The sequence below is a fragment of the Pyxicephalus adspersus genome, chromosome 2, assembly GCF_032062135.1.
Source record: "Pyxicephalus adspersus chromosome 2, UCB_Pads_2.0, whole genome shotgun sequence".
In the NCBI taxonomy this organism is placed as follows: Eukaryota; Metazoa; Chordata; class Amphibia; order Anura; family Pyxicephalidae; genus Pyxicephalus; species Pyxicephalus adspersus.
In genome coordinates this window covers 123,451,907-123,477,286 of record NC_092859.1, presented here as the reverse complement: position 1 = coordinate 123,477,286, position 25,380 = coordinate 123,451,907, and the positions used below count along the sequence as shown (strand labels likewise).

The window sequence follows — 25,380 nt, the reverse complement described above, 5'->3', positions numbered from 1 at the left end:
TTTAGGAGTCAAGGCTTTAATTATCTGTATCTGCCCCGTTTTAATGCATTTTTTAGGAAACCAACAACTGGCCCAGGAATAATAAAATACATCTATTCAAAGCTATTGTGTAGGTGTTTGTGAGCCAAGGTTGTAGAACTCGGTAATTCTGATCTGCCTGCCTTTGATATAATAAAGCTTAATATTTAACTGTATGCTTAGAAAAAGGGACACCCAGCACTTGGTGTTTTCTGCAATTGATGAGAATAATGTAAACCTTTCAAAGCTAATTTGCTTTCAGCAGGGTGGAGTAAAATCATTTTACTAAAATGGCCTTTGCCTAAATTTTATTTTAGCTTCAAACCACACAGAAAGCTTAGAAAGCTTTTCCTGTATTATTTCCAACTTGCTTATAAAACTGTGCAATTACTTTGTGATCAGAAGTTAAAGATACCATTTATACTAAGCTAATGGTAACTCCAATTCTAACACTTACTCTAAAACTAACCCTAATATTAAGCCTAAGCCTAATGTTAACATCAACCATGAAACTAAAGCTATGTATACACTTCCAATGGTTCTCCCCCGATAATCGTCATAGCGTCGATATCGCCCGAGAATCTGAACTGTGTAACGCGCCCCTTGTTCATTCTCCGAACGACCATCCTGGCGAATCCACGGATGATGAACAACGAACGATTGTAATGCATGGACGAACTCTTTCATGCATCGTGCAGTGCATAGTCATTGGAAAGGGCCGCGAAAGATCCTTTCCAATGACTATAATTGGAAGTGTGTACGCGGCTTAGGCTCATTGCTAGGCTTAACCTTAACACTAATGCAATCCCTCTGTTTATTATGTTATATGAAAGTTTGCATAGCAATCACATGGTTTTCTAAATACAAAATGTCATCCCTAACTCTAACCCTAAGATAACCTAATGCTAATCTTAGCACTAACCCTAACCCTTTACATTCTAACAAAATCATGTGATGGCACTGAATAATGTGATGTGAGGTCAGTTTTGATATGATGATCACATGGCTTTGTAAATAAACACACTAACATTAATAACTGAATTTGTCAAGGGTCACAGCATGTTCTCTATAATGCCTCTGGGGTTTCTGTGGGTTTCAACAAGCCTGTAAATGACAAAAAATACTACCATTGACCTAAACCTGCAATTTCCACTTGTTTGTTGTATCAATTAACAGTGTAATGAGACCTGATATTTCGGGAACCCTAATTTAAAATAAAAAATTGTAAAAGAAAGATTAAGAAAGGGTTAAAAGGAAAAAGGACAAAGGGGATTTTTGGTTGCCACAATGTTTTATATATAATTGTTGTAATACAAAATAGTAATACACGAACTATAAAAATTACACAATTTAAACGTGTCCATCTACCCATTAGAAGGTATAGAATTCTTAGGACATAGTGCTATACATAGATCAACTACACAGTATAGAATATTGCTCAGAGCATATTGGAGTACAAAGTAGTTTAAACAAAAATTTAACTGGATCTCGACATGTTTCGCTGGATTAGACTTCTTTGGAGCATGGGGAGAACCAGAAAGAAGCATGCATGGAGTAGTTTGTTTGATGTGAGAACATTTTGGCAATGAGAAGTCAGTAAAGGAGATTAGAAAATAAGAGGTTGATAACTCCAGTGTTAAACTGACATATAATACTGTGTAGAGATAGGAACCAGTAAGTAAAAAATATATTAGTCACTGGTGTTGGTGCATCCAGTGAAAACAGTGAAAATGTTGCATATATTTGACTATAGGTTTCAGTTTAGATGTACTTTCAATTACCATAAAAGTATGTTGTTTGAGAATGTATTTTCTTCATTAATATGTTCAAAAACTTCAAAAATGTTATTTGTTGGCATTTATATGAATTCTTTGCAATTAGGTATTTCATAGTTATGTTTCCCACTAAAATGAGGAGTTCACATGTTTTCACATACTGTATCTACTTTTCTTTTTGTAGCTGTTCTTAAAAAAAAAAAATTATCTTACAGATCTCAATAGCACCAGCTCAAAGTTATATAATCAGCTAAGCGATTCAACTGTGCTGCTTCACGCTTTCTTACTGCTATGTTCAGATTGGGTTTATATCAGAGACTCTGAAGGCAAACACAATCTGCTGTGCACTCTCTCCTAAAAAATATAATGCTCTGTATTACTACTACTCCATCTAATATTTATTTATAAAATCAAGATTTTATAAAACTAGTAAAAGATATGAATCATCTGCTTAAAAACTTGTAAACTATAAAAATATAAATAAAGCCGATTTGTAATAGCTTTTCATTAAAACACACCAAAAAAGCCCCAATGTTACTTTAACCCAAGCTACTCCTAAACTATTAAATCAAGATTTAATTTCACATTTCTGTAAGGAATCCAATGTTAGTCACAAATATTTAGCATTTCTATTTCTTCAGTTCTGTGGATTTATAAAGAAGCTCATAAAAAGGCAGCCCTTGAGGCATTAGTGTCACAGAAATACAATTTGTTAAGGAGTTCTTTAACTAGGCGCAGCTTAACATCAATTCTCAAAACAATTTCACAGGGGTTATAAAAATAAAAACAAATTTAACAATACAACATGGGATGAATAAAATGTGCCTGTATTTGTTTCCTGCTACAAAAAGTAAACCATTGGGAAATTCAGACAATTTCTGTCTACAAAATGAAAAGCGCATATCTTGACCCCTAACCATGTCACAATGTTGTTTGGGTACAATGTACATGCTGTAATCTAGAACTAAAAATAAGAAATCCACAGGAATTTAGCTGACAACAGTACAGAGATCAATGCTCACTGTTTAGATACCCAAATCAAGGGCCACAGTCACCACAACAATGGTTTTCATTAACAAATAAGCACGTATAAATTAGGAATTTCATTACTAAAACCATACTATCTATATTAGCAGGTGCTAAAAGTCCAGCCATATAAAAACAACCAATCAATACTTTTCAGTGTACTGAATAAGTGCTTTCTGGAAACTACAGGTAACCCCCCCCCCCCTTTCCAGGTGTGAATACCTGCTACTTCTGCCACACACAATGGTTTCTCCCTAAAGCTCACATCTCACTACACACATCTCACTACAGAGAAGAAATCAACGGGCGTTGGGGGAACAGGTATTCAACCAACCAGGAGTTAAAATCCAGTGGCTGGGCAACAGTGAATCAGTGAGGTTTTGGGACACAGGCCACCAGAAAACTTAGTGGAGATGGGCTTCTTTTACATGCCTTCTTTTATATGTGACCATGGGGTCAAAAATGATGAATTCCAGTTTACTAAGTTTATTTTTGCAATGGTAACAGTTTCACCATACTGGATGTGGTAAACAATCTTATGCCTTCCTGTGGTCTAATACATATATGGTAGCATTTCGAGGTATACAAGGCCAAATATAAGAGCAATGTGGCAGAATTCCTTTTAATCTACCTGGTAGAAGAATTTAAGGACCTGGATAAGGATAGTGATAATTGTGTTGAGCAGATTTTTAATATTATTATTAATAATAATAATAATAATATTAATAATAATAAACAGGATTTATAAAGCACCAACATAATATGCAGCGCTGTACATTAAATATGGGATGCAAAAGACAAACAGACACAGACAGTGACACAGGAGGAGGAGAGGACCCTGCCCCTGTGGGGGAACAAACACACAATAGGAGGGAAGATATGTAGTGGTGGGAAGTAGTGACGGTTTCAAAAGAAAGAAAATGGATGGGGAAGTTTGCAAAAAATGGGTTTTGAGTGCTCTTTTAAGCACTCTTTTGAGCAGAAAGTAGGAGGAAGCTGAAATGGATGAGGAAAACTATGTCCAGCCATGCAAGAGAATTCTTGGAGCCATGCGTGTGATGAGGTTATGAGTGAGGAAGTCAGTATTAGGTCTCAAAAACTGTGGAAGGATTTGAAGGCAAAGCACAGGAGCTTGAATTTGATTCTAAGGTGAAATGGAAGCCAATGAAGAGAACTACAAAAAGATGCAGCACAACAATAAACAATCAATAGAGAACATTGATACCCCATTGTAATACCAGCCGCATGTAGGTGAAGTTTGTACCCTAAACAAGTCTTAATAGGCTGTACAAAGTTGGTTTATAATTACCAGCTACTTGCAGCTGAAATATCACTTTCCGGTGACCCAGTCCTCTAAAATTAAGATTTTTGTGTTGAAAGTATCAACATAAGGTGGTATTGTAAGTCTCTGGGCATGGAAAGGTAGGGCTGTTCTAGGTAACATTTTTTTGGTAGTGAAAGTTTATAATAATGTATTTCCATGCTTACATTTTTCAGATTCATATATGCTATAACAGAACAATTAATACTTCTGCCAAGCAAAGAGCAGCATTCCCACAGTTCAGTTCAATGAAGAATGTCAGCTGTACAAGGAGCAATATTTCTGGCACATAGATCAATGTACGCCACTAAAAATACAACCCTTTGTCCTGCCTGCTGACAAACTATCTGTTACAATGTGCTTGTATTATAAAGCAGAAGAAAATCAAATGAGTCACAACAAAATGCTATTAGCCAAAGTTGAAGGGCTACAATTAAGTTCACACTTTGTGATAATAATTGACCCTTGTCATAATGTCAGACTACACAAATGAAAAAAAAAAAAAAAGAAACACATTTCCACTTTTAGTAACACACATTTAGTAAAGTATTCTAAGCACAAATATGCTCCATCTGGAACGTAGCCTGAACTTTTTCAATGACTTTTAATTTTTCTGAAATCACTTTTGGTTTTACGTCATCCATATGTCACCAAATTAGATGTATCATATGTACATTATGAAGAACATAATGTTGTAACTACTTTACCAAAGCACTAAACATTTAAAATATCCTGGCCTACTCCCTAGCACTATAGGGGAGGGTCTGGTTATATTACATGTCTTTAATTTAAATATTCCTATTTAATGACAGCTTGTTTCTACAACTTACCACCTAGGATGAAAGTTTGCTAGTTTTTGCTATAAAGTTGGATATTTTTATACCACCATTCAAAGAATCATCCTCAATATAAAGGCATAAAGTAAAGAAATAAAACCACAAGACCCACTTTTAACACACCTGTGTATCAGCATTTAAAACCTTGATCCTCTGTGTCGATATGAAAAGATCCACTTCTGTTAATGTCTGTGAATCTCCTTCTGAATTCTACGAGGAAGAAGACAAAAAAAAAGTTAGTTTAATTAACATTTAATGTAAATGTATATTAGAATGTTTACGGTATTTTACTCACAACTGAAATGTGACACTCACAAAAATTAGTTATGAATACCCAATATAGGTCCATAGGTTAGTTAGTGGATGTAGTAAACAGAAGTGAGCCAAAAACAAACTGAACAACTATTGCATGATTAACAATAAAGTAAATTAATGAGTGGATTAACCATCAACAATGGCAGAAAGTTTTAGATTTCACCGTGCATCATTTAATTTTTGCTGTTTTGATAATGACGATGATGATATGATGTCTGATATCTATATTGATTAATTTTATAATTATTACAATGTACAACTGAATTTAAATATGTCTCTAAATACATCTTTCTAAAATGATGATCATCTGTACCATGTGAAAGAGATGTAAGGATTATGACAAGATTTAGACCTATATATCAATATCTTGGTCTATTTAACTGGGTTGTAATAATTGCTTGTTTAACAATTTGCGACTTTGGAACATTTGATTAGGGATCATACAGTCTAATTTTCAAGCATGTGTTTGAATGCAAAAGACAGGTTTTGATAACAACTCTTGTCTACATAAGCCTTAAATTGTACAACCTGCACTAGAAATTGTTGGGATACAGTTTTGAGATATCATTTGGTTGCTGTGGGGAAGATCAGTACTTTTCAGTTTTTACATGATAAATGTTCACAAAAACTCATAGAAATTCAGGAGAAGCACATGCTGATCTCGTGGGAGAAATCGGCGGGTCTGCCTGCTTGACTGAGAGAACAGAGGCTTGTAGGAAGCCAGAATTAGAATGAATGGAAGTTGAAAAAGTCCTACCAAAGAATTACTTGATATACATCTTAGACAAGCTGAAACAAAGGGTTCACAATGTCATTCTACTTTTGTGAAAGACAATAATACATCCTATTGGGAAATGATTGGTATATCTTTATATAACCTAAATAAATACAAAAAAGAAAGAAAAGATAAGAAAAGAAAAAGATAAAGAAAAGAAAGTTTTTTATACTTATTTTAATACAGCATATTGTTATAAAGTGAAGAGATCTGCCCTGGCACATTTTGCCTAATTATCATATTCTCAGAAGATAAATGCCATGAGACATAAAAACAAAGACTCATGGGACATTTTTGGAACTGTTTGCCAGTAAATTACATCTCATCAGTCAAGGCACTTATCATTATGAAGTGTGAATGAATGAGTCCAAATATAGATGGGAGATGAGGAGAGATAGCATCATGTTGGGGATGGTAGGGACTGGTATGATTGTGGGTCATGAAGGTAGCTATTTAATGTTACATTACAGAAGCTGAAAGCTCATACAGTAGAACATTGTTATTATAGAAACCCTTCCTACATTTGCTTGGATATAAATGGTATCACTAAGTACAAAAACAGTGTGACTGTAAAATGGCATGTTACCATAGCATTATTTCTGACAGAGAAACCTGCAGCTTTCTGGCATGGTAAGAAAAAAAACCTAAAAGACAAGTCATCCTATCATTTTTTTTTAATTTTGGACCAGTATGAACAATTAAAAGTTGTTTTAAATAACTTAGTATGAAGCAAAATGCTAGCCTAAATGAGTGTACCTTTTTTCATTTTCCTGGCACATAATGGGGGTCAATCTGAATATGGCTTCACTTTATTAATGAAGCTAACTGAACATTTATTTTGCTAAGAGAACAGTCTCTACAATTTATTAACTACATAAAGGAAAGATGTTACTGTTTAATGATGATGGTGTGTGTATTTATTTATGTAAATACAACGTACCCTGCAAGAAGAGATTTGGTAAGTGTAGACCAGAGGTGCACAACTGCAGGCAAAAGCCCTAATCATATTCCAAAATCAGCATTTAGTTTCCATAGATAACATGAAACATTCCTGGTACCAAACATGCTGCCAGGGAGCCACATGGAGGCTATTGGCACTTATTGTGCAGTTATTTGATGGGCTTTGGTTCACAAGCCACTTACTTTTTTTGTGCTGTCCACTCCTTTTTTTTTTTGCTTTTCTAATGCTTAAAATGGACATTGTTGAAGGAAGTATCAAATGCACAATTTTTTAAGAATATGTAGAAGCACAAGAGTTGAGAATGTCAGGGCCACATTTGAGCTTCAGAAAATGCAATCATAGATCACTAATATTATTGTAATATATTAGTTATTGTGTTCCCTTGCTGCTAACCCACTTTGTGAACTTCACTGGAAAGTCCTGGAGTCCTGCTTTCATCTTTGGTATGGCCCACCTTGTGAATAGCCAGAAGGCTGGTAATTACTATTTTTTATATTATCTGGAATTGTTATTTGTAAAAATCTGTACAGAACTAATTACTCTATAGATTGTTGGTTCTGGACCATTTGACTGAACTGGGCCAGTCTGTCATATTTGTACACTTCTGTTTACTCGGTTACTAGGTCAACACTTTGCAGCAAAAATAATTCTAAAATGTGTACATATCCTTGGACTCTTTCTGAGCCAAAAAAGCACACAAAACAATTAGCCCTCCATACAAGAGGTTGACCAAATCTTAGCATGTAGAAAGTTCTTTTAGCTTTTCATAGCGTGTGACATCCTATAATGAATATCTGTATGTTTTTTTGAGCATTTGGTTCCTTTGTGAGAGATGAATTTCCAGCATATTACATTCCTAATTTCTGTATTCATGTGAAGAGTCTCTGGATACAATTTTAAACAAAAGAGGGTTGTTCTGCTAGAAAATACTAATGCAAGTCAGGCCCTATTAGCCATATGATATGTAAAGTGTAATAGTACTGTTTTTTCCATTATTATCACTGAATACATTTCAAGTTCCCTATAATGCATGAATGCACACAGTAATATATAAAACATTATAATTTTACTTGGAACAGAAAGTGCCCCGGATAGACAGACATGGAGATCCATGTGATGGCCTCCAGAGAGACAGTACTGGAATAGGTAGCAGTGCCCTCTGGCTCCTCTCATTAATAAGACATCTAATGCAGTTTTTCTTAACTCTATGCAGAATGGATAGTTAGGAATTCCATGGAGATGATACTATATACAGAACAAGAAATATACCACATAAGCTAAAATTAGGTTATGTAGATCTGAATTCTTGTTATTCTCGTATTTATAAACTATGACAAATAAGCTCATGTAGATGTATAGCATAATGCACAAAAATTATAGCAGGGAGAATAGTATGTTGCCATTAGAGCAATGTACAGGTAATAATATTCAATGTATTTTTTAGTATGTAATCTAAAATGGGATTTAAAATGTTAGCAATAAAATAAAACAACTTATCCGAACATCTAAATAGTCTTTCTCAGAATAATTATAATTAAAGGATGTAGAAATTAAGATGCACACTTGCCACCCTCATTATCACCTGTTAGACACCTGTTAGGGTGAGAATATAAGAAGAGAAAGTTCAGACTTTCAGAAAGTTCAGATGTTTCTAATATGTGCTGGTAAAGTGTTGAACCTCTTTACAGATTAAAATTGGTTCACAGACATTATATTCACTTATTATTGGCCTTGAGGAGTCTCTGGAGTTAGAGATAATGTACTTATTAACTGAAGAACTATATTATTGTGAATTACTTTTATTATTTTGAATGATCGCGCTGATGTGTAAAATGTAGCAGTTTGACTAAGAAAATCGATACTTTGATTCTATTACATTATATATTAAATGGTTGTTGTTCTTTTTCTCTTTCTTTGAACTTAGTTTCTGGGCTCCATTATTAGAGCACAGACCCAGACATTTGGCTGTGTTGATGCAAATATAGCTATCTTACTCAATGTACGTTTCGCTTTATATGCTTATATTGAAGACATTTACCCAATATGGTTGATACAAAAAATCTTTATGTGTGTATATATATATATATTTTTTTCTATTTAGAACATTTACCTCCTATATTCCTGAAGAAGCAGACTTGTATCTGCGAAATGCGTTGAGAATAGGAATGTAATCATGTTGTACTAATTGCGAACCTGTTGTAGGTTTAGTGTTCCAGGGATAACTATATGAGGGAGTGCTGAGAAGTTCCTGGCTTTGCCCCCTTCCAGATGAATTTGAAAAATGAGTGTGGGGGCATATGTAACTGTGCAAATATCAGGTCTTTGCGACTCTTAAAACTGTTTTTTCTTTTAGTGAGAAGCTGTGATGGCAGGCACGTCGGAGTTACAGGCCGTCGTGAAGTTTTTGAACTTAAAAAAAGATAGCCCAGAATCTGACATCTCACGGGAGCTTGTTTGTTTTGTTTTCACCACTGTCCTAGACATGCGCAAGCTTTCAGCGAAGTGGGTGCCGAAATGTTTGAACAGCGATCAGAAGAAGGAACGAGTTGAAGCATCCAAAGCCGTTTTGGCCCATTTTGAAGCTGCACAGGACTTTTTGGCTAGGTTAGTCACTTAGAATGAAAGCTGGCTCCACATCTTTGATCCTGAAACCAAGGAACAGTCAAATTATTGGCGCCACACCGGGTCCCCGCGGCCAAAGAAGTTCTGAACCCAGAAATCAGCCAAAAAATTCATGGTGTGGTTTTCTGGGACAAAGACAGTATTCTATTGGTGGACTACCTACCTCAGGGCTCTAGTATCACCGGACAGTATTATGCTAACCTCCTGGATCAGCTAAATTATGCAATTAAGACGAAACGCTGTGGAAAGTTGAACAAAGGGATCCTTTTTTTGCAGGACAATGCACCTGCGCACATGTCCAACTAAAGCTAAATTGAGCACCCTGGGTTTCCAATTGGTCCACCATCCTCCCCACCCACCTGACCTGGCCCCTTTGGACTATTATCTGTTCCCCAATTTGAAGAAACACCTGAAGGGGCAACGTTTTGATGACATTTCTGACGTGAAAGATGCTGCTGAAAGCAGTTTTTGGCCAAACCAAAGAACTTTCATTTAAACAGTCTAGAAAGGCTGCAACTACGCTGTACCAAGTGCATAGTTCTCCCCAGAGGGTTTTAGCCGGTTGCTCCGCCCGGCTGATTTGAATACCCCGCCCAGCTCTCGGCAGCTCTCCTCCTCGGATGCACGGATCTCAGTGAGACTGCTCTGTGCTCTGTGTCAGCCGTTCAGAGGATTGCTGCTTCCATAAGAGCTGAGCACACAGTTCAGCCTTCATGTGGAGGAGACACAGGCAGCCCCGCCCCCATCTCATAGCACGAGCTCGGATTTCTGCCTGTGAATGTATCCAGTGTGTATAAAGTATCCATGTCATTCTGTATCCTCACAGCTCTGTATACAAACCTCCATATCTCCTAAGCTGTATGTCACAATGACCTGTAATTTTCAGGGTGTACAGTGGACCCTCATATATACTAGCTATTACAATTTCAGCCCCCCAGCTGTAAAGAATTTCAAGATATGGGGGTCACAAATGTAAAAAGTTATGAAAATTGAACTTTGGGGTTGCTGTTTCAGAGGAAAATGCAACTAGGAGTCCTAAATTGAAAGTGCAAATTGGGGACCCCGGATTGGATATACTAACAGGGCAGGCATTACAAAGTTGTAACAAATTATTGGGAGAAGGTAGAACACTGAAACAATAAGAGGTTACTGGCTACCCATGGCATAAACAACTGGGAGCACCAAGTTTGACGTGTTTTGCCACACCCCCTTTTTTACCACCTGGCTACAGCTTCCTACCACACGGCTGAAAAAAATTTCAGGGGAGAACACTGTAAGTGCATCAGTCTCAGGGGGGAATATGTTGAATAAATGTGTTATTCCATAACTCTGGCTCTGTTCTTTCTGGGCAAAGCTAGTAACTTTGCAGCACCCCCTCGTACATACTAGGAAGTCTTTGATATTGCCATTACACATATTGTATATGTAGCAACGTTTCATGTATTATTTTTTGAAAGATTTCCAGGTAATAAGGTGCACAGGATATAATATATATATATTACTGCACAAACATATACACAATTTGCACATCAATCAAAAACATACACATTACGCTACAATCTGCACATTATCCACACATATACACACCATACTGCATTTCACACAGGAATATATACACAATCTGCACCATACACACAATTACTTGCTACAATACCAGATAATTTGTGAGAGCTTTGAGTACAGAGAGAGTTGTGGACAGCTGGGAGCTTTGAACATTGCCTAGTTTGCCCTACCCCATCAGCCTATAAAAAACCAAAGCAGTTCTAATGCAGGTAAGCAGGAGGTCAACTAGAAGCCAAATGCACCTGTCAATGAATTTTTAATGATCCCCGAAATGTCTGAAACTATACTGAAACTGATGCTATCAATGCCATTGAGTCAGGCCTTTATTTACATTAGAAGTACAGTGTTACTATCCCTTGATAGCTGTGTAGAGTCTTAAAACCTGGCTACACCCATAGTCCATTACACATTATTCTAAATGTAGTACTTGATTTACCTTGAAACCTGATAGAAAAGTGTGAGTTAAAGCAATTTAACATTGTGTTTTACATTACCTTAGTAAATAAACCCAGCACAAGAACCCCATGAGTGTATTTATTTAGGTACTGAATAATATATTCAATATGTGAAAATGTTTTAATTAATAACCTACTTTAATAACAAAATTAAAACTTTGGCATGATATGACATAATGATATAAAAATATGATTTTGTTAGCTGAATTATATGGTACAATACTAAATATGTATGGTTTTGGTTTAAATGTAATGAAAAAAGTCAATGCAATGGATTTCATTACAACTATGAAATACTCCACACACCGCTTTTTTCTTGATTTTAGCAGCCTTCTGCATCCTCTGAGTAGATGGCAACGCATGTCAGAGAGAATGAGAGAGTATGAACAGAGAAAGAGAGAGAGAAAAGAGTATTCTATTAGCACACACTTTGAAGAATTTGACAAGGAAGCCCACACAAAACTCAGCTGTTATGTTGCTAAAAATGTGATAACACTGAAACCATTTCATCCCACATGCTTTTATAAAGCTCTGACATTACAAGCACACTGTTAACACTCTTGCCAATTTAAGCAAAGGTTATACGATGCTGTATCACACTGACATTTTAGCAAATGGAATACAGCTTTTTATAACCAGAAAAATAGAATCATTGCATTACCAATACAAAGATAATTAGGTTGCAACAAAAACGTGGAATTCAGGCATCAACTTTTTAGTTTTTGGACAGAATAATGAAAAGTTAGGTCCATTGCTGTTTATGTCTCTATTGCTGAGATTTCCAATTAGTTCTTTTTCTGATTACATGTTAAGAGAAAAGGAAATCTCCCACCATTTATCACAAGAAAAGAGGAAACACCTGGGTAATTTTGCAGATAACCATGCTGCCCGTCAACCACATATACTGTATGTGCACTGATCCAATCATAGGAATGTTCTATTTACATATACATGAATACATCACACCGCTAATGTGAACTAAACCTAAATAAAAAAATATATATAATAACAAATGGGTAAAAAGACAGCAATAAAAACAAAACAGATGTTTCATCCTTCTGGATGGAACTACACATTGGGCCTCATATATCAAAGCTTAAAATACTGGAGAAGATAGACTATCATGGGTGAAACTTGGTGATTCAGCAAACCTGAAATAGACCTAGTGCAGGATTGTCAAATAATAGCAAACAATTTTTTTAAAAAAAATTCCAGGTTTGCTAGATCACCCAGGTTGACTCATGATAGTCTATCTTTTTCAGTCTTGGAGAGATTTATTAAATCACGCCCATTGGGTAAAAGTACTTAAGCCTCCCAATTTGTACTACAACTGACAGTCTCAAGACTTCGTTTCTTGCTCACGCTAAATTTTACATATACACCTGTTCATTATTAGTTCAGACTTCAGTTTTTATAGGGTAAATATTAACTTTACCCCATATTCAGTATATTATACTATAACACAAATTTGCCCTCTTACCTTCACACGGCTAACAGCTTCCTGGGCTTGCATCATTCTGATGTTTTTTGATGGATTACGTTCTGACAATAGCTGTGTGGAACCCAAGAAATTGGCTGCAAAGATGATTCCATCAATAAGATCCTCCGGCTCACAGGGACCAGGCACTAAAAAAAAAATATTTAATAAAACTAATAATATAATTGAGGAATAGGTTTTATTAAGTGAGCTATAGATGGCATCTTGAGGGATATCTTTGTACTGGCTATATATACATATGCTTTAAGGCTAAACCAAAAGAAGATCATTCAACACTTGTATGTTTTGCCCAAGCTTCATCATCTGGCTTCTCCACCAAGGATCAGCTATAAAACGGACAATTTATGACCATTGTCACTGAAAACCATTTTGAGTCCTGGGTAGTGGACACCATTTCAGATGCATGGTGAGCCACAATGTTCTGCCATGGGCTCAACCACAGTTAGAAAAGGTTGGGAACCTTTAACATTGTTATTGATTGTTGAAATGATTGGTATTGATTATTGGTAATGTTAATTGTTGCTATTGATAAGATTCATTTAAAAGATGATTTAAAACCTTTTTCACATATAAAAAGTTAAAACATTTTGTGCCCTAATTTCGCTAATTATTTTGTTGTGAGAATATAGTTATGTAAATCTAAATTATTATTAATATTATTAGGTACTATTATTAGGTATTATTAGCTTGTTGCCTTACATCAAACTATAATATTTAAGTATTCTCTTACTGTTTGCTTCCTATTTAACCATTGTGCACCATTGCGCTTTTACTCTGAATAACCTCCATACATTTTTTTAAAAGAATACAGGTGTTGCATAGAATACAGGTGTTGCAAGAAATGCTTGCAAGCTGAAATATTTTATCTAACGTTACATAGGATATGTGTAACTCTCCACAAATTCTATATAGAAGACAAGTCATCAGCAAATGCTGAATGTGCATCCCAGTACAAATTATCAGGTATATAACTTACATGATATGTTATGTATGTAGTACCTGACTGACATGTTGCATTTGCTTAGCTATTCAAATGTAATTTGAAGTCATCCTTGCGCACCAAATGGTTATTGTTAATTTGAGTTTGAAAGGTCATTTGGTACATGCAAAAAGACATATGCTTGACTGCAACCACAAAGCCAAAAGCAGCATGGATTCCCTGCATCGTATGACTCTCAGCTCGGAAACTGCTCTTGCCCATTGAATCACTTCTTTTTTTGAATACTGATAGAAATGCTACAAGCTTTTTATTGCTAGATCACTGAAATGTCAAACTACAAAGTGGTCTAAAGGGAGAGAGGAGTTTTCAGCTGATTTCATATTCCTGGTGAGCATTCAGTCTGCTTGGCACCTGTAATGACACCTAAATGACCTTGCTTGTACAGTACATTAGATTACAGCAGCATGTCTATCATTCATTTCCCTAGTTTTAGAAAAAAACAAAAAAAATTTAAAATGGAAAATACTGATGTCAAATTTACAACACATATTATTTGTACGTTTGCAACTACGTTGTTATTTATGGGCGGAAAAAAAATTGAAGGGGTTGAACAGACAGACTATCAAAAACAAAATTCATTATTAAGAGTTGGGCTGAATTGGACTTTGCACCTCTTAATTTTCATAGTTCTGTACCCCATACAGGTTAGGATTAGTTGCTAAGGTTTGTATGGAAATGTTATGAAATACCTTTCTGCACTCCCACTTCAATGCACTGTACTTGGATAGCTAAGTAAAAATCACAGACATGTAGTTAGGAGGAAAAGAGGGAGTGTTAGACCAGTTTTGTTTCTGAGTACTTATTGTTTAGTGAACTGGGATAAACTCCGATGCCTACTGGACCGCAAAGTCAACTTTGGATCCCCTGCACAACTGGAAAATGAAGATAATTTAGGCAAAGATAATGAAGGCAAATTACCTACAACAAACATCATATTGTATTTAAATTTAGTGTCATAAAGTTTGTCTACTCCAGAATAAGACACCAAATACTTCTCTGGCAACAAGCAAGTCTAAACTCTCCTCTCAATGAAGACTGTTTTGGGTGAAAAAAGAGCAAAGTCTTTTGTTTTCAACATTTTAGTTTAGTGATATATATCTGTATTATTCACAGCATACTATGGTTCCTCCTGCTGACCCCCATGTCCCATAGTTACATAAAGGCCAGTGAATGGAACTGCCAAGCACAGTGGAAGTTGTAGGCATCAATTCCTGGAAGTGTTGAATGTGTTAGACTTTGTCTAACACAACCTGTACACAATATGCTCAAAAAGACAAAGAATGCTGATGCCAATGACAATCAGTCATTCAAATTACTGTCCTGTGAGTCATTAGGGAAGACTATACCAAATATACTCCCCACCGGCTCTTCTTCCCAAAATGAGACACTTACAACGGCAACAGCAAGCCAGGCCCACGAAACATTCTCAGCATTCTAGCAGCCCTTTTAGGATTGAAAGAAGCATTAACAGTCAGGTAGAGTGATGTCCGCCCAGCAGTTCAACTACTGTCCAGGCCCAACAGGTAAAGGGAGTGTGATATAGGAACAGGTACAGAATGGGTTTTTATGTCTACAAGCTTCTGTTAACAAACAATGCCAGAGGGTTTATGGGTACTTGGGGTGGGGGTGTTTTTTTCTTCTTGACACTTCCCTCCTAACTTTAAGCATCTCATCATCCTGCCCAACAGGCAGGATGATATGCTACAAATGCTTGATTCTAGTTGAAAGCCTCCATGTGGTTTGTAGTAAAAAAGATGCCTTTGCACCCTCTGAAGTTGGACAGCTCTGATATAATTCAATGTCAGATGTTTCTCAGACAATACGATCTGTTGGGGTGAGAATCTAACATGTGTACAGAGGACGTCATTCATGGATCTGTCTTGGCCGATTCAATATTCGAGTGTGTGTACATAGTGATTTTTTTTTTATTTTAATCTTTGAATTATGATCAAAGTTTTCATGATAGTTCTCAAAACATGTTGAATATTCAAAATACTTTGCTAACTATATAACATAACAAACAAACACAAAAATAAATTATGAAAAATTCTTTAAAGGTTTTATTTTTCTACTTTAAGCCTTTTTTGATGCTTACTTTCACATAAGGAAGTTGAAACGAAAAAAAATAAAACAAAAAGTACTAAAAAACAGCAGCTGGTGTTGAAGTTGCATTATTTTTGGAGGGAAATGTATTTTAAATCAAATGCTTGAATATTCTGAAAAGTAAAATTATGATTTGCACCTGCAAGAATTCAGTGCATTTCAATAAGAAAACTGCCATAGAAATGTTGCTTGTAATTGACCCACAACAGTAGTAGTACGGTATTTTGCTTATGCTGTTTATGGAAATGAACAATTTCCGCAGAGAACTGTAAATAGTCACCAGTATATGACGGAACTCATTAAATATGTATGCTTCTACAAAGCCATAATATAAAACTTTCTTTCATAAAATAGGCAGAGAATTCAGATACAAGTTTACAGACACGCTGGATAAGCGTTTAAATTTCAGGTGCCCTTTGATAATAAGCAAGTTAAGGTATCCGTGTTTAAAGAATATTACCAGCACAGAAATGATTTTTTTTATTAGGATAGCAAGTAAAATGTTAATGATGTTCTGAACAAGAACTGAGCGGAATACTGAAATAACTACAGCCTAATAATCTACATAGAATCTCAGGCACGCTGTGTCATTTACTCTCTATTGCTTTCTGGGGTAAAAGTGCAGGCAGTATAAATCAACATTTCTATACAACTACTCTGTAAAACTTTCCAAAGCCAACATTAAAATGTGCAGTTACATAAATATGATCAAGAGCACAAAATATAATATAATACAAAGCTGCCTTGTTACTTGAGTGTATTGGGAAGAAAAAATGCTAAGCACTCTTGACATCTACACATCAAAAAAAGTGACTACTTTTTTTTTACAAAAAAGAAAGAAAAAAAAAGACAAAAGTTTGCTTTTTTAATGGATTTGTTAGTAATTCTTTTACCTCGAAGCATTTAAGGGAAAATGTCACATTGCTACTTGTCAAGCTGTTATGACGATTTGAGTTTGAGTCCCAGTAAAAAGAAAATTCTAAGAGATGTTAATCCCAGAAGAAGGCTTGCTGTTACCTTCCCAGTTAATATTATTATTACACAGTATTTATATAGCGCCAACATATTAAGCAACGCTTCACAAAGTCCATAGTCATATCAAAAGCTGTCCCACAATCTCATGTCCCTACCATGGTGTTGGCAAAGGCCAGAGTACTAACCTCTGAGCCACCATGCCGCCCCTAAACTTTGAACCGTCTTCCTTTTTTAGTGCCCCCCCCCCACTCCCCATTTCCTGAATTGGGTTTCTTGGGGTCACAAAGATAATAAATAGGTAATAGATAATAAATAAAAACAGACAGCGGAAAGAGCAGGCTATGCTTTTTGATAGCATGATAATGATAGCATGATATTGCTTTTTGATGTGTGGTTGTAATTCAATATTTATTGAAGGATAAAATGTAAAACATATTCACAGAATATGTGCTTTTTAAAAACTTTTATTTTAACTGGAGACAAATTCCAAAATGTACCCCTAACATCCATAGTAATTTTGCTCACAATACTATAGAAAAAATGGAATTTTACATGTTTTCACCTGTTACATGTTTCAGCTTACCAACCCACCCCATCACCACTACCCTCCCACTACTACCCCTTGACTCCTTCAACAATTGTATAGGGGCCATTAATGCTCTTTTGCTCTATCTTTATGACATTTTCCTATCCGGTGAATATACCATTTTAACAGCAAAATCAACTTCACAAAAAATTGCCCAGTCCACAACTATAAAAAGTAAAAACACTTTTACAACTGAGTTGAAGACTGAAATGCAACTAAATACCAGTAAATACAACTGAGTAAAAAGAGATGTTAGAAACCAATCTTGCTTGTAACATGTATGAAAATGCTCCTCATTTATGTATCCATTGCAATGCATTCGCAGATAGTTAAACAAGCACTAATTTATGTTTACAGTTCGGTGTGAGCACACCCTAACTAACTACATGTTTTCATAGCTGACTGGAGTTCAACTATGGGGCAAATTAAGTGATTTTAGCACAACTGCAGTGTTGGCAGAACCGCATTATTAGGTCAATGGCTGGTTTCACTTGCATGGAATTGCTCTGTAAGTATCTCCTTTTAGTGTAGATAAAGCTGTAAACCTCAGTGGAGAAAATGATCATTGTTTTCAGCTTAATTAAGTCTTTTAGTTACTTGTGCCTGCAAGTGACTACTTTATGAGTACTGCAGATTATCACCTAATCAATGCGTGCCAGACAAAAGGACAATAATTACTTTTGCTTTCAATACACATCGCCATTTCTGCAGAAAAAGGCAACCTTGTTTTTTTAAACTTATCCTTTTATAAAATATTTTGTTTTGTTGTGATTTCTTCTATCTGCTCACAAAAAAAATACTAAGCAAAATACTAAGAAAAATAAATTCTGCTTTTATAATTGAACAACTATGGTTTTGATGAACGCACAAAAGTGCCAATTCAGTATTATCAAAGGTGATTCACCTGTATCAATTTATTATTCTGGATTTTACAATGTGAAAAGCACGTTATTATAATTAATACTATTATTATGGTGTATTTATATAGCACTGACATATTACGCACCGCTGTACAAAGTCCGTAGATATACCGTTAACTGTCCCTTAAAGGGGCTCACAATCTAATGTCCCTACCTCAGTCATTTGTCACTAACACAGTCTAAGGCCAATTTTTGGGGTGAAGTCAATTAACCTAATTGCATTTTTTGGAATGTGGGAGGAAACCAGAGTACCTGGAGGAAACCCACACAAACACCGGGAGAACCTGCAAACACCATATAGATAGTGTCCTGGCCAAGATATGTTCCTCAACTATGCACCCATGGGTAAATAATAGAATTTAGTGATATAATGGGGCTGCAGGGATTTAAAAAAACGTATTCCTTGAATATTATTGCACACACATATTTTTCAGGCTGTAAATATAGGTGATGCTTGTACAAAAATCTTCCCCTAAATATCCAACATCTGGGTTTCATCAGAGACTTTCCTGTATTAATTACACCATGTAAAATTCCTCAAACCCCTTTTATAGACCACACCATTTTTTATTCAGTTATGGAAAGAGTGGGGAATTAATAGACCATTGTCAGGTTTTTAATGCGGTTTGCAACCCCATTGGAGAGTCAGAGACAGAGAAACAGGATGTATTCACTTTTTCCAAGTTAAATCAAAACACAAAAAAATATAATTTGGCTGGGCTCTAGAAAGATTGCAATAATTTTAAATATATTTACAACTCAAATTCCATGTTAGATGAATTTGTTGTATAATATTTTTACAATAAGCAAAAATTGTACTCACCATCAACAAAACTTGGAAAAGATGCCACCTTCTTGGTCTGCTGCAGAATTTAAAAAAATGCCAATATTAGCATGTGAAAAAAGTAAGTGCATTGCTCACATCATACAGCTGCAACTATTCATCATAAATAATAAAGTGATTGCTGAACACAGACAGCTAGAGCTACCGGACTACATCTCAGGCAATGTCATTTGCCATTTGCTAGGTACAAGATTAGTTTGCGGAAATGGCTCTGTAGTGATCAAAGATAAATATCTTTGCTGAAAATATTGCCACATATCACAGGTCCCTGCAGACTGGCAGAGATTTATATTTAACAGAGCTGTTCCCTGACCTTCATTCCACAGTTTTAGTGATCCACTGGGAATGGAAACATGTCACTCATCTACAATATATTGTCTGTCGCTGGAATACAGAATACATTGGAGTTACAGTCTGCTCTAAAATAAATTTAATATCTTGCTTTCCTAAATCAATTCAGACAAATATATGAAAGTTGAAGTTGAAGTTCTAACCAAATCTTGGAAATGTTTGAACTGATGCACACCTACACACAAAACATATAGTAACATACATTGCTAAACAAATTTGATAATTTAATTTAGGCAAGATGTCATTTCTACTTAAATTATTCCTTATAATGGCTAGTAATGTAACTTAAAATAACACTTGAATGCAATTGGTTCATTTTAAATATGTCACAAAGTATAATTTGGCTCAATACTTGTTGATCTACATATTTAGATCCAATCTCCCTGTGTGTGCATGTGACCCGTAAAAATAAAGTGATGGGAAATCTAAACTTTTACATACTCGAAAATAAGTCCTACAGTGGGAATATTTGTTCTAATGATAAAAATCTTACAGGGTATAGAATATTTCTTACTTCTGGTTAGGTCAATGGGAGAAGGAAGTATCTCCAACAGGACAAAGACAACAAAATATATAGTGATGGGGCTTTAAAAAATTCCTTACTGTAGCTAAAAAATTTAAGAAGTCCAGCTTGACCCAGAAACCTCTATTGATGGCGTACCACACACTAAAGTACGTGCTTGACCCATACAATTACTCCTTTGATATTTACTTCAATTCTGAATGTTCTTGACATCATCATGACCAAACCCCTTCATCTACAATTTCACTTTCAAATGATGCAAAAAGGGCACTTTCAGTGAACTGGAAAGTTGTAGTTGATGGGGCTTAGCTGTAAAGTTAAGCCCGGGTATCTGAGTAAAACTAAATAAGAGAGATAAACATAAGAAGCTTTTAGCTATGTTCATATAAACATATTTCACAATGCTTAAAAACACAGCTTTTTATGAGCTTTTAAACTTTCTGAACAATACCATGTGTTATAGATGTGTAAGAGGAGGAGGAAATGCCCCCAGAACATTTGCAAAAGCACATAAACAGCAATAAACAACCCAGTCATTTCAATAGGAGTGCTATAAGCCTGTTCCATGTTCTATCAGCTGTTCCATGTGTTTGCGTGCATTTATGGGCATTTTAACATTGTCAAAATGCTAGTCTGTGTTCTCTTTGTGGTCTAAAAAACATAATCCCACAACTTGTGGTGTCAACAATTAGACCGGACTTTTAAAGATTTCAAATTAAGTAAAATTTAAACAATATTGTTTGACTTATAACCTAGCCTACAAGGAGACAGATTTTTACATTAGGTATGAAATCCAATTTGAAAAAGTTTTGAATGTCTAATTTTAAGTTTCTTGCTGTTTAGTGGTTCACTTGGTGAAGATTAACCAATATCCTGCAACTAAATGGAGGGAAAAGTAGTGACTATTTTGTTCAGCTTTTGGTATTTGTATTATTATTAGGAAGAACTTCAATACTCAAACTTAGAATGTGGGGTAACCTACTAAATAAATAGGCAGAAAAGGTCATAAAATTAACAGCTCTGCCTTTACTTCCTTTATAATACTTCCCACAAGACCTTTTACTAAAACCTTAATGTGCATCCAACTTGTAAACCAATGCAGTTAAATAAACGTATTGGTCTAATAATGGAAAGGGTCAGAAAATATAAATTGAGATAATCGAAAAAGGTTGATGGGCTTAAAACAAATAAATTACAACAAAACCATTTTCAGTAATAGTGAAATATATTGGCATAAAGGAGAAGCTTAGACACTCAGCACTGTAATCTAGGGGCACAACCATAACAATGGAATCACAATTACAAATCTTATTACTGGACATAGGAACATCTGACAATTGCTTTATATGGTGGACAATACAGGTGTCAATATGCATGGGAACTAAGCTTTGAGATTGCTATTCTTAAAATACTGTAGAGATTTTAAGTACATACTTGTACTGATTACAAAAAAGGACGAAGAAAATCTGTAAGCTTTCATATTGTTTTATCAGAAGGATAAAACAATGCAGCAATTATAGTTTGCTGTGATGTAGTCACTACATGTGATGTAAAATACAAAATATTTAATGAAATGATAAGTGATTGATGAATGATAATTACAATACTGTCTAAGCGTGTCTTATGGTACCCCAAGAATCAAGAATCCAAAGTTTTTTTTTTTATCTAACACCAAACTCACTTGGCTGACACTCATCACCTGGACAGGGAATGAGAGGGAATCTTCGTGGTTTCCCCACACATTTCCCATTCAGTTATATAGTGATAAAATAACATTTACCAAAAACAGGGCACACAGCAATAAAGAATTAGAAGAGATTCCAAATCTAAATCTACAAAAATTGATAAATAATTGAGCTAGGCTTACAAAGTTCACGCTAAAGGAAGGGTACTATTAGGATTTTGAGGTCAATACAATTTTGTGAAAGAAAGTTGAAATCATAAATTCCAACTTTAGAAAAAAAAGGTTAGAAACTGATCTGTATAATTAAAAAGGGAAGGAAAACAGATGGGGTTTTAAGGTTGTTTTTTTTTTTTAATACAATAATTATGATGACATGCAAAATTCATGAAGCGTTCCATATTTTTACTCATAACCTCATCACGCACACGGCTCAGAAACGTTTCAAGAGCCATTCGACTCTCTGGAATGGTCTTCCTCATCCTATTCGGCATGCTCCTACTTTCTGCTCAATTAAAAGAGCACTTAAAACCCATTTTTTCAAACGTGGCTACCCATTTTCTTCTGTCTTTTGAAACCCCCACTACTTCCCACTATACATATCTCCCCTATTGTGTGTTACTTTGCCCACCTCCTAGATTGTAAGCTCTTCAGGGCAGGGTCCTCCCCTCCTGTGTCACTGTCTGTATCTGTCTGTCATTTGCAACCCCTATTTAATGTACATCGCTGTGTAATATGTTGGCGCTATATAAATCCTGTTTATTAATAATATTAATAATAATAATAAGAATATGTATTAATACTAATATTCATACAGTATTCAATACCAATTCATGTGCATATCTCCAAGCCCATTGTGGAATCATGGGGTTGGAATTTCATATACTAAACAAGAGATCAACTAGCGTGTTTGAATTAACCATTGTAGGCCTTATTATTGACGCGTTTCGCCAGTTTTGCCTTCCTCAGGGGTGTACAGTAATAACTTTACTGTCTACATAAATCATACATTTTCTCCAATCACTTACAAAAACTGATCTGTATAAACAAATAACTTTTTACCCCAAGTCCAAAAATTATTTTTTAAAAATGGTATTGTACCTATTGATAATATTAACACCACCGATGTAAATAATGTAGCTGCTGTTAATGATCATCTCGCTTTGAAGAAGAACATTTCCTGTTGTGATTCATTAAGGTTTAAGAACATTGTGATTTGTATAGAGTAAGAATGCGTTGCTTTGTACTGAACTACTCACCTCTTGTACATTGTTGTTATCAACTGGTCCATTAAGGTCAGAGCGCTGCTGTTTTCTGGGCTGTTCTGCGTTGTTACACACCTAGATATAAGAAAAAAGTCTTTGTTATATATGTTTGATAAAAAGCCTTCTTTAAATATATCAATAAATATAAAAGAAATGTTTTTCCTGGACAGGCAAATTAATTCACATTTGAACTTAACACACACCACCGTAGAATTGATGTATTCTATTGTATCCACTCAGGAATCAGTCTGACCTATATATGGAAAGTGATTTACAAAAATCAATATGATATTATAATCAAAATGATATAATTAGTGATTACTTCCAATAAATAATATATGTAAAAAGGATATGAAGATCCAGAGGCATAGGCACCTAAAAGTATATGTAAATATTGACTATTACAGAAAAGTCAACTTTGGCTCCACCGCCTATTCCTGAGCCTCCCTATTGGCGTAATACTGTGATGGATGCCTTTACTAACCTGTAGTGAGGTTTCGGGCTAAGGAAGGAAAAGTAAATATTTTGTATATAACTCATTATATAAAATTCAATATATGCCATAAAAATTACTGAGGTTTGTGACATGTTTCCTGTTTATATTTAAAATGAAATGTCAGATTTTAAAGGTTTTATATATTGACTCTTAAAGCTTAACTCTAGCCTTATTTTTGTTTTGCACATATCTACGGTCTCTTCCATGCTGTATTTGCTTACTCTGATTCCACTGCACACAGTTTATATCAAAAGGGCCAGAAAGTCTGGCACATTGCTTGGCTAGAGGATGTTTAGCATTAACTGGCCCCAGCTTTACTGTACCTGACCCATCTATATAATTACTTGGAGGCTCAGCATCACATTTAGGCATAACCTAGGGTGGTATGCATGTACACTCCCTCCTCATGAGACTAACACCCACACATCAAGGAATCAGCATGTTGATGAGGGGGAAACAAGAAACCAAAGAAAGCACAATATGAGCATTAGAGCCTAGATTTAAAGTTGAACTGCAATAAGTAAACCATACATAAAATATAATACAGTACTGCACAATATTCTTACGAATACCACACCAACTAACAAGTGGAGGTACTGCTCTAACTTACTACTTTACCTTATATTCATTTCAGCATCGAATGTTATTTAGAAACATCAGAACAATAAAAACATTTTTTCACTGTTTTACCACACAAAACATATATTAGTTAGTCTGTGTGTTTCTATCTAAAACTCTGTTTGTGAGAGATACAAAATAAAGCTTCATGTCTAAGTTAATTACCTTCTCCATACTCCTTGCCCCAAACAATTATGTTAATTTACTGCCACACACCTGACATTAGCTGCCCAGACCAATTAACTTATCTGGTTGGTTTGCTAATTTATGGGAAAATGATAAGCAGACCCATTTTTTTTGCTCTGCACATGTCAGCATTATTAGTACCATGACATAAAAATCACAACAGCTTTCTAATTACACATTTATCTAAAATTAGCTACAACTTGGTGAGTAGTCACAGAAATAATAAAGGAATAGGAGCACAAGCTGGATTTTTTCTATGCATGGGTAAAAGTCATTTGTGCACACTGCTGTGCTTGCTGGGATAATATTTTTATTATTACGACGACAGAAGCTTGAGCTTCTAAAGAGGTAGAAATACAGCACAACTCTTTATCAATGACAAGAATTACATACTGCATATCTCTTATGGGACTCAAAGCAATTGTAAATTTTTTACAGGAGATCCATACAAACACAAAGTGATCATGCAAGGACATTATGTTCTGGTGATATTCAAACCCAGGGCCACAGGAATGCTAACTACTTAAGGTTATCTATGGATAGGGATACCTATGATGAATACACTCATATATTATATCTGCAGTGTTTCCCATCCACAAAAAATCAAATAACTATACCATGTAATATATTTGTGATTGTATTTAATAATATGTGAGTGATCAGTGCA

The 25,380-nt window shown here is 35.2% G+C and overlaps 1 protein-coding gene across 1 annotated transcript in view; it reads right to left on the bottom strand.

Annotated features, from left to right (window-relative positions):
• APBA2 (amyloid beta precursor protein binding family A member 2) overlaps positions 1–25,380 on the bottom strand; it is a gene marked incomplete in the record, with an annotated part of 214,807 nt that overhangs the window by 40,964 nt on the left and 148,463 nt on the right. Inside the window, 5 exon segments of the mRNA XM_072399087.1 lie at positions 5,100–5,186; positions 11,974–12,009; positions 13,148–13,293; positions 19,573–19,612; positions 23,408–23,488. Of these exon segments, the coding sequence (XP_072255188.1) occupies positions 5,100–5,186; positions 11,974–12,009; positions 13,148–13,293; positions 19,573–19,612; positions 23,408–23,488 (390 nt within the window).